Here is an 11109-nt window from a genome sequence, read left to right on the forward strand (position 1 = left end):
ATCCAGTCATCTAGCGGAGTAGGATGACGACCATAGACTTTTCTAGGAAGTCCAGTGGAACGCTAGTAGGCTCGCAATATGTAGGTGTTTGTGAACGATGTGTTCACCCGTGTACTCCACCCCCCCATGGTTGCCATACAGACAGTTATGGATGAGGAATCCCTTTAGTAGTAGTGTCCATCCCGATGAAATTCCTTAGGATAGGTCCCTTATATTAGATGCTTTAGGGACATAAGGTGAGGATAATGGGAACGGGTAATCGGGTGTAATGGTTGTTGAAAATAATAAACTTATTTATTGTGGGTTGAAAACCCTATATGCTCACCAGGCTCCCCAACCTGACCCACTCAGTTTCTTGTATTACTAGTAGTGGCAAAAGCATATTTGGATGACTTGATGAGAGATTTATGGATTTTTAGGCCATTAGAAAATAAATGGAATGTTGTAAGGCCTATGTTGTTTTGAGGCCTGATTTTGTTTTGTGGCATATGATGTTTTTGGTTTATGATTATGATCTATATCGATGTTGACATTCCGAGTTTTTGTAACGTAATGAAAATACATTTCTTTAAGAAATGCTTTGATAAATTTTTATCATATTCTGTTTTGGGAAAAAATTCCGCAACACTTTTCTTTAAGAAGTTACTTTGATTTTATTAAAAAGCATGAAAAAAATCGGTCTTTTCTGGCCGTGAAAATGAGGACGTCGCAGTTGGTATCAGAGCATTAGTTTAAGCGAACTAGGAATTTTTAGGATTTCTAGACTTAAACTTAGAATGCTAAGCGATGATCGCGAGATGAGTGTCTTCCATATTTTAAACACAAGCACTAGTTTATTTAGGAAAGATGCCTAAAATGTTTTTATGTGCTAAATGCTTTATGTTTGCTTTGTATGTTGTTATTTGTTCGAATGTATGGTATGTTGTCGACCGAATCTGGAAACCTTATGTGTTCAAGATTCTAAGTGTTCGATTATGATATTAGAACTAGCATGTAATGTTTCGGAGTGATAAGGAGAATTTAAACGTCTATCGTGAATAAAGATCTAAATTCACCTAATTTGGTGTATAGATCGAAATGGCAAGAACCTGAAGTGGAGCCGGAGATGCAAATGAAAATAGGAATCAACGACCTCAACCCCAAGTGATTGAGCAGGTGCTGATAGTAGAAGCTACACCTGAGCCAGTCACAATGGCTGGAGTACAAGCCATGATTTGGGCTATGATGGCTGAACAAAGGGAAGAAATGAGACAACTGTTTCTGAATAACAGAAATGAACCTTTGATGCCTGTTGAACAACCGGAACTAAATAACGGACAGTTAGAGGAAGGGAACTACGGTCGCACTGTCAGTTAGGTGGAACCCCCAGTGGTGAGAAGGAATGACCTAGAGAGGGAAATCGACAGATATGGGCGCATGTATAATAACTTCTTGGGTGAAAAACCACCATGTCTTTCCAGAAACCCAAAGCCCATGGAGATTATGGACTGGATCTCCGAAATGGAGATGGTATTTGAAAGCTACAACTATAGCGATAAGCAAAAAACCGTCTTTACGGTTCGACAACTAAAGACCGGAGTCTTGAGCTGGTGGAAATTGTTGGCGGATACGATGCCACAAGGAGAAGCTTTGAAGATATCTTGGGAAGCATTCATGGAACAGTTGAAGATGCAATATTGCTCCAAAATAGATCAGATCAACCTAAACAATGAGTTCAAGAACTTGAAGAAGGGGAAAATGAGCATTGATGACTATGCTACTGCGATCACTGAGAAGATGAAGCTATTTCCTTACTTGGTGCCGACTGAACTCACCAAGATAGAGAAATTTGCTAACGGATTGCCATCAGACTTTGGCCTAACTGTCAAAATGGAAAGCACGTTGAAGGCAACCATTAGAGCAACCAAGAATGTTGAGACCCTGTTAAAGCAAAAGGGTCTGGAGAGAAATGAGGTAGGTGAGAAGAGAAAGTTCGAGGGATCTTTGAGATCCAACAAGAAAAGTAAATCCTCGAAGTCTGGTTCGAGAGGAGGAGGAGGCGAAGAGAAACGGTGTGAAAAGTGCAAAAAGAAACATCATGGTAAATGTGACGGGGAGGTCACTTATTTTAAGTGTGGAAAACCTGGGCACTATGACAATGAGTGCACCTTAAAAAAGAAAGTTTGTTATGGGTGTAATGAGGAAGGGCACCTCTTAAGGGACTGCCCGATGAAGAAGGAGGCAGCAAGGCCTAATGTTCCACCGAAGCCAAAAGCCAGGGCTTTTCAGATGACACTCGAAGCCACGAAGGATGCAGCGGACGTCGCTTCAGGTACCTTTCTTATAAATGGATTACTTGCCAATATATTGTTTGATTCTGGAGCATATTACTCCTTTATATCACATAAATTTGGTGGAAGACTAGCATTGCCTATAGAAAAACTTGATAATACTTTAGTTGTATAAGATTCCAGTGGCAAATTCATATCTGTTAGCGATTGCATTAGGAATATCGTCATCAACTTGAACAGAAACGAATTCCATGAGGAGCTGTTAATTATGGAGCTTAATGGTTTCGACATCGTACTAGGAATGGATTGGCTTGGCTCCAATGATGCAGAGATACTGTGCAAAAAGAAGATAATGAGGGTAAACCCACCTGGAAAAGAGTCGTTTGTGGTGTATGGGGACAAACGCAGAGTAAATTCTGGAATCATTTCCGTAATGAAAGCCAGAAAATGTTTGTCCAAGGGATGCACATCATACTTGGCATTTGTGATCGATTCTAAGAAGGAGAATAAGGAGATGCAAAATATGCCAGTGGTGTGTGACTATCCAGAAGACTTTCCCAAAGTTCTTCCTGGATTGCCTCCTGCTATAATTGGCCCCTATGAGTCTAAGAGAACCATAACCGATCTTATGTCTCCTTACTTCTCTCTCAAATTCCTCCTCTTGTTCTTAGTTTGTTATAAGACATTTGAGGCATCACACTTGAGGTGTTAGGCTCTTGAAAGACTAATTCCTACAAGCTACAATTAAGAGATATTCTTCTAACTTACTGTTATGTTTCAATTACCAAAATTGTATGCTAGTTGTAGGTTTCAAGCTTTGGCAATTTTTGTTGCATATATAACTAGAGAAAACTTAGATCTGAAGCGATTAGGGTTGTATGTGCAACATAGGAGTGTTATAGTACACAAAACCCAACAATGGTATCAGAGTCATGGGTAGTTTTCTGTTATATCGTTGCTTGGTTAATTGTTTAAAGCTAGAAAAACTGAAAAACTGTTTTCTGACAGAGGGACTCGATGAGTCCATTCATGAACTCGACAAGTTCATGATGAACTCGACGAGTCTATAAGCTGACTCGATGAGTTCAGCAGCCTGTTTGCAGTTTTACGGGTTTTTTGGCCAGAATAGGAGTTGGATCATTACCTTAAACTATTTTGTATCATAAAATCTGGTTTTTCTGATATGGTAATGATTATCCTCATTTAATTAAAAGATAAATTGTCAAATTATAAAATAATTACTATATTATATCGTAAACTAATTATTATTGTAATTTGATTTTAAATTATCTTACTACAATAGTTGTATTATGATCAAATTGGTAAAAGATAAAATAGTTATCTTATAAGTTTAAAATTTGATCTAAATGTTTTTTGGAGAGTTACAAAACTTGGTTGTAAATTTTGGAATTCTAAAAGTTTTTTTAAGGAGTTACAATATTTGTCATCAAATTTGCAACTCAAAAGTTTTTGAAGAGTTCCATAAGTCATGGAACTTGAAAAGTCTCATCTTCATAAACATATTAACTCCTTAAGTTATGGAGTTCAAAAGTTTTCAAGAATTACAAAACTTGCCCTTAAATTTTAAAAGTTGAAAAGTCTCAATTAAGAAACATTGAATTCATAGAAACCCTAGTAATTTGAAGAGTTTTCAAAAATATAACTCATGGGTTCATAACTTAAAATTAATTAAATAATTTTAATTTGATGGTTTTGAATAGTTCAATTAACTCTTATGGACATTATTAATAGTTAATTAAATGTTTAATTAAAAGAGTATTGTTAAATCCATAATCATATGGTTTAAGTTTAATTAAATTAAGAGTATAATTTATTAATAGATTAAACCATCAAGTATTTAAAAGTTTAAAATACACCGTTATACTATATAAAATTAAAACTATAGTATATTATATATGTATAAGTTAAAATTCAGTCTTACCTTTAGTAGGCCTCATTCATGAAGCTGGTCTATAATGGGTGTTTAAGGAAGAGGCCTATAAAATGACCGCCATTGGGTATACACTCTTACCCACCGCACTCTTGACTAGTGGAAGGTCGTTAGCCGAACGGGTTTGACAGGACATTTAAATCCTCATTAAAAGTATAATGAGATATAAAGTTACTAAAACTTTATAAATTCCCAATCTTAGTTACTTTAGGAAAAATGTGACTTTGGTGCTAACCCATGAAAGGGTAGCTTGATGTTAATCATGGATCAATGGAGCGTGTGTGGTTAACTGGCACATTTATTAGATGATATGTAACATCGAGAGTACGAAGCTAATTTCATGGTTATTCACACCTTGTTTGTGATCCTCGGCATCCCAGTCACAAACTTGAAGGGCATAATCAAGATTAAACACGTCATTGAAAAGTTCAATGAATCTCAAAGGATCTAGGAATTTCAATTCATTTAAAACCTAACATTCATTTTCATTTTTCATGGTGGAAATTGGTAAATCATCATTTACCTACCCTCAAATATTTTGAAATTGGATTACGGCATCCCTCTTCCAAATTGTAAAATATCGTGTTGGGTCCTAGCCTTAATATTTCATTTTGGATGTTATATTAAGGACTTAAATCAACTAACTTGAATTTCTCCCTTATAGATGTCTAGTCTGACAACTATGGTATTCCCGAATGTTTTGGAAAAAGCTTTCCTTATGAAGATGATGTCCCACGATTGGATCGTGGAAATGTGTCACACCCCTAAACCAGAACGACGGAAACGTTCGGGGGCGGAGGACTTCATGTAAGTATCACAACACATGCAATATAGTAATCCAAGTACAAACAACCATTGCATTAATAAGTATAAGTTTTACATAAGTATTTAAACATTACATATTCAAACACCAAAGTAGGTACAGTAGAAGACAAGAGTCGCAGTACGGTACTAGGTAGTCTTCTAAAGAGCTTCGGGAGTGTACCTGTCTACCGGATTCCTGAGAATACAAGTTATTTGAAAAGAGTAGATCAGCATTTAAGCTGGTGAGTTCATAAGTATTTTAGTTTTGTTAAGTATACTCTAGGTTCTTTGGAAAAGTTCACTGGTTCCTCCAGAAAATCCTATATTTCTTGAGGTGATAAAATGATAACCTTAGTAGAATTAACCACTAAAGGACTTATAGAATTAACCACTAAGGACTTATAAAATTAACCACTAAAGGTCTTTTATGTTATACTAGTTTACAGAGATTGAATAACTAAGTTTCATTTGATAAGTGGTTTAATTCCATAACCCGTTTCATTTGTAAAAGTGGTTTAATCCCATAACCGTTCCATTTGTAAAAGTGATTTAATCCCATAAACCGTTTCCTTTGTATAAGTGGTTAAATCCCATAACCGTTTCTTTTGAAAGAGTGGTTTAATTCCATAAACCGTTTCATTTGTAAAAGTATTCTTAGTTATATATGTTCTATGGTAAAAACCTGGAAAATATTATATTATCCATAATACTACCTTCTGGTTTTAAATGTTCAAAAACAGAAGTACAAGTATATCTACCATTCTTGATTTTATGATAAGTAGCTTTTACTGTAAGTAAAAACTACAGAAGGTATATTTGGTCGGGATGTAATTATCTTTTCTTACTGTTTTAAGAGAAGTATATTACTTAGTAATTCACTCATTGTTTTATCCATGTGAGTTCTATTAACCATACTAATATGACTGATATGCCTGCGGCGACGTTCTTCAGGCGTCGGAATGGAATGATATTTGACACCCTAGGCCTACCAGCCAAACTGTAGCGAACAGTAGAGGTGCGGGATTGTCAGTCCCATATAGATCTATACGCAAATTCACGCTCTCCCTACAAGATATTCTGGTTAATAGGTCAGGACTTAAAGTCGTACTTAGATAAGTACACCGTGAAGGGTCTCACAAATTTATTGTTTCAACGAGATTTACGATGTATTATTACCCCGTGATTGCTAACCCTGGTACTCTGTATCGTACCTTTGTTAATGCAAACACGGTATGATGTATTATAACCCCGTGATTGCTAACCCTGGTACTCTGTATCGTACCTTTGTTAATGCAAAACCTGGTATGATGTATTATTACCCCGTGATTGCTAACCCTAGTACTCTGTACCGTACCTTTGTTAATGCAAACCCTGTATGATGTATCTTTACTTCTTTAATATATTATTCGTATATTAAAGGCATTATACATATCCTGGTATAGATAAATGAATTGTTGGTAATTTTCTTGGAAAGTATACAGTCGTGAATCATACTTGTATATTTAGTTTTGAATCATAAATTATACCAATTATAATTTATATGCTCTAATCTAATTAGCATGATTTCTCACGGATGAACACATTTACTCAGCCCGATACAAAGGTGGTGATACCAAAAGGAGTAACCTTTTGTACTCATATATGTATAATATATATATATATATATATATATATATATATATATATATATATATATATATATATATATATAATTAAGAAGGAAACAACCTTCGGACAAATAACACAACCTTAACTCTACATCCAAACAAGGAAAAGGAAATAAGATAATTCATTAGTCCTAAGCCCTTCACATCTTATTTATATATTTATACATATATAAACATGATTTTGGCATTTATAATTTGAAATAGTTTATAAAACATTTTTCAAATAATTTAACGGAGTTTACATGACTTTATAGATTTAACATGGCTTTAAGTCATTTTGGATGTATTTGGAAATTCTTGAAAGCATACGGAAACTATTTGTGTGATTATTATCACATACAGTTATTAACACAGTTTAATATTGTGTTAAACTTGTATTCCCCCCAAAAAAATCATTTAGAAACCATTAAAAATGTAAATTATAGGGGTATGAACTCACCTTGATAGGTGGTAATTCGGGCAGTGTTTCGTTTCCCGGAAAATAGTTTGTTTGACGAAAAACCGGCTTAAATCAGGCAGAGTTTCGACAGGAGAGAGGATGAATTCTCAAGAATTCCGGGGCTCCGGGGCTTGCTTCAGGCTTTAGACGTGATATCGGGGCCTTCGGGGGTCGAGAGAAGGTCGAGGGGGTGAAAAGGTGAAAAATGGTGAAATTTGGGGTGAAAACCCTCTCAAATCCGAGAAGTCTCGCACCCTTTAGATAGGGGTGCGAGGGTGCGGTCCGAAGAAGATAGGTGGTGAGGGCGAGGAGTCAGCAGCACACACGTCGGAAGGAGGGTGGTACACGAGGCGAGGCTTCGGACATGTCAGCTTCTGAGTGGACCGGACTTCGGTCCAATAGGAGAAGGCCACGCATGCGAAAGGGGTGTCCGAGGGGTGTCCGATGCGAAGGTATAGGCTTCTTATTGGACCGTAGCTACGGTCCAATCCGATGGTGACACGGAGATTTGCAGTCCAACCTGAAGATGACACGTGGCAGTCTCGCATGCGAGGGTGACGTGGCAGAATAATGACTATGCGATTTTTCTCGGTTTTTGAGCCAAAAACTTCTAAAATTCATAACTTTTGCATACGAACTCTGTTTTTGACGTTCTTTATATGCACGCGTAGGTAAAATTATACTCTACGACTTTCGTTTAGACTTCTTTGGCTAATTTTGAATTTATTTTTAATATTATTATTTTTAACAGACCGGGACAGGAAAATCCGTTAAAAATTCATAACTTCTTCATCCGACGTCCGTTTTCGTCTGTCTTTTTACCGTTGTGCTACTTTTGATGAGACCTTCGATTCTCGTTTAAGTTGCATCGGCTAAATGTCGATCGATTTATATTTTGAATTTTTAGCTGTCTACTGTTAAACCGAAACTTCGAAAAATCATAACTTCTTCATACGAAGTCAGATTTTGACGTTCTTTTTATGAACATTCTCGGTTTAACATATTCTACAACTTTTATTTAGATTGTTAAGTCTAAAAAGCCTTTTATTGAAAATTTGCTTTTTTACACTGAACAGTGTTTTGCCGGTTTTATCGCGGATTTTCGATTGGTCATAACTTCTTCGTTATAACTCGGATTTCAGTGTTCTTTATATTTTTGGAAACCTTGTTACAAACTCTACCACTTGGTTCATCCCAATTATGGTTATAGATCAATAAATTTTTGACCAAAAAATTGACTGGTGTCACATTATCCCCCCGTTAGAGGGAATTTCGTCCCGAAATTAAGTCTAAAGTGATACTCATGGACTAGGTCTAATCTTCCCTTTCCCAAGTGAATTCAGGTCCCCGGTTTGTAATCTAGCGAACCTTCACTAACGGGATAAGACTTTGCGTGGTTCTTTAGATTTCTCTATCCATGGTTTTATTGGTTCTTCTACAGAGTGTAGACTTTTATATAACTTGATTTCATCAAGTGAAATAACAAGTGTTTTTTCGGATTGACACCTATTAAAATTAAATATGCGAAAGATGGGATGAATGTTATTAAGTTTTTGTGGTAGTCTAAGTTTAAAGGTACAAGACCGATTCTGGTAATAACCTCAAATGGTCTTATGTACTTTGAGTTTTGTATTTCACGCTTTATAAAGCGCATCTTGTCTTCCCTGAGTGAGACCTTCATATGACAAGGTCATCAATCCTGGAATTCCAAGGGTTTTCCTTTATCGAAGCCGTAGCTTCTCTGGTTAACTCTGGAAGCTTTATGGCGCTTCCCAATTCGTATTTTATTTTTGGTAGTTTCTCGGATGAATTCCAAATCAGCGAGGGTGATGTGTTGAAATTGGATCTCTAGCTAGTTGCGTATTACCTAATTTAGTCTAGTGCAGATGGGATCTGTACTTGTGACCACATAAGGTTTTGAATGGGGCAACTTGAATGCTAGTGTGATAATGGTCTCGACTAATTGGTAAATGGGTATCCCATTCTTTACCATAGCTGATCCCATCGAATCATGACTACTCTAGTTCCTAGAGATTTTTGAGTGAAGGCCTGAACTAGAAGATGATTCTATTATCTCAGTGGAGATAACAGATATTCGCATACCGTGCTCTCACACGTTCCAATTATCTTCTCTACTAGCCACGTTTTCAGGTCTCACAGCTTCCTGTTGAGCCTCTTTACTTTGTGTGGAGAGATTTGAATGGGTTATCATAGTCAATGATTGGAACTATGACCTAGGTACTCTTTTCGACTTAGGGTGTTAGTTACTATATTGGATTTGTCGATATGACAACGAATTTCAAATTCGTAGTCATTTAGTAGCTCGACCCACTGTCGTGGTCTCATGTTGAATTCTACCTGGTAGAATACGTGATGTTGGCTTTTGCTCCGAAGTTCCTGATCAGACTCATACTTGGCTCATCCATCATCACCTCGTGTATACAAGTCGTATATAATTTAGATTTCCCAAAACGTTCAGATGGGTGACTTTGCCCTAGGTCCACAACCAAACAAGGAACAGGAGATAGGGCGGAAGCACACATCCTTAATCTTGTTAAGTCTAGCTTATATACCACCCTCGTGTATACACTTAGCAACGATAGATCAAGTTAATGAGTTCTTAGTCTCTATTCTTGAACTTGACCTGTGGTACAATGATTTTCTTATGAGATCTATTGAGGTATTTCAGTAGTTACTGACTTCTAAGACTACTTATGTGCTTTTCGTTTAAAGTTTCCTGTCTACTAAGTAGGCTAGAATGGCCTGGTACTCTTCTCATGGGTACTTCTGAAGTTTTGAAATGAGAGGAAACCTAAGGGTTTTGTGTTATGGATTGAAAGAATTTCATCTTACTGCTGATTAAGGAAAAGTTCTCTTATATAGCTTAAGAATTTTCACATGGTAAGGGCCAGGCCAAACCATGTCGAATGAGGATGTCAGAATTTTCTCGATGAAATAGATATTAAGTCGTTCTGGGATGAATGATTACTAGAATGATATCCTAAGTACCTAAGTTTTCCGTGCTTCTGGTTTTATTCTGTTATTATCACTACGAACCCCTTTTTGATTCGAAGTTGGCGGGTACTACCAATACGAGGGTCCTGATAATTTGAAATTATGAACTTTCATGAAACAATCCTTACTAGGTCTCTCTATAATTGCTTGGTCCATACAAGTCATGTATAATTAAGATTGGTAAGACCTTAGACTGAGCAACCCTACCCTAAATCCACAACCAAACAAGGAACAGGAAATGAGGTGGGATTACTCACTCTAACTCTACAAATCTTAATTATAAATGACCCTTATGTATACACTAAGTTATCATAGCTTACCTGTTAGGGTTTCAAATTTTTATATGAGTGTTATGATTTAGTTTGAACGGAAGAGTAATCATAATTATAAATAGTTATCAGGGTTTGGAAGCGTACCAAAATATAGCAGGGTTCTTTGATGCTTTCCCATGTATTGGGATCAGAATCCTCCTGCTCCCCCGTCGTTCTTCTCTGTTGGACAGTCCCTCTTGTAATGTCCTGTTTCACCAAAAAGGTGACATATGGGAATGGTTCCAACATCAGTAGTTGAAGTGATGAACTCGACCAAAGTTCTACAGATGCGGGCGGTATGCCCCTTTATGTTGCATCTATTGCAATGCAGGTCTCGGCAAACCCCATGATGATGGTAGTTGCACTTGCTGCAGTGTGGGAGGTTTCCTAAGTACGGCTTGGTTGGTGCTAGAATAGCAGGGTTGATGGGGGTATTGACTGCCCCGGTGCGTTGCCCTTTGTTAGGTTCTTGAGTTGAACAACTCCCTTTCAAGTTCTCGAACTTTCATTGAAGGATATTAGGCTTAAGGTTCGAGGTGTCCTTACAAGTAGGTGCTTGTGGCTATACTTGGTCATCACCACGATCGGGGTTACCGATAACATTACTACTGAAATTTCCATTGTTAGCATTAAGGTGTGCCATGACAGCTGT

At 36.9% G+C, this 11109-nt stretch overlaps 1 protein-coding gene across 1 annotated transcript; it reads left to right on the forward strand.

The window, feature by feature from the left end:
• Positions 1–1416: 1416 nt before the first annotated feature.
• Positions 1417–2506, forward strand: LOC145067158 (uncharacterized). The gene is made up of 3 exons (XM_079014355.1): positions 1417–1953; positions 2113–2311; positions 2454–2506. Exons 1-3 carry the CDS (start codon positions 1417–1419, stop codon positions 2504–2506), a joined length of 789 nt encoding a protein of 262 aa, XP_078870481.1.
• Positions 2507–11109: the final 8603 nt, after the last annotated feature.

This window comes from Lactuca serriola, chromosome 8, assembly GCF_051521515.1.
Source record: "Lactuca serriola cultivar US96UC23 chromosome 8, Lser_US96UC23_V15, whole genome shotgun sequence".
NCBI lineage: Eukaryota > Viridiplantae > Streptophyta > Magnoliopsida > Asterales > Asteraceae > Lactuca > Lactuca serriola.

What these genes read in the sequence shown, in the direction of transcription:
- LOC145067158 (XM_079014355.1), top strand. Translation starts at nt 1,417, where the DNA reads ATGTATAATAACTTCTTGGGTGAAAAACCACCATGTCTTTCCAGAAAC. An exon ending in AGGGTCTGGAGAGAAATGAG is followed by an intron (nt 1,954 to 2,112) that starts GTAGGTGAGAAG and finishes ACTTATTTTAAG; the next exon opens with TGTGGAAAACCTGGGCACTA. An exon ending in TGCAGCGGACGTCGCTTCAG is followed by an intron (nt 2,312 to 2,453) that starts GTACCTTTCTTA and finishes ATAAGATTCCAG; the next exon opens with TGGCAAATTCATATCTGTTA.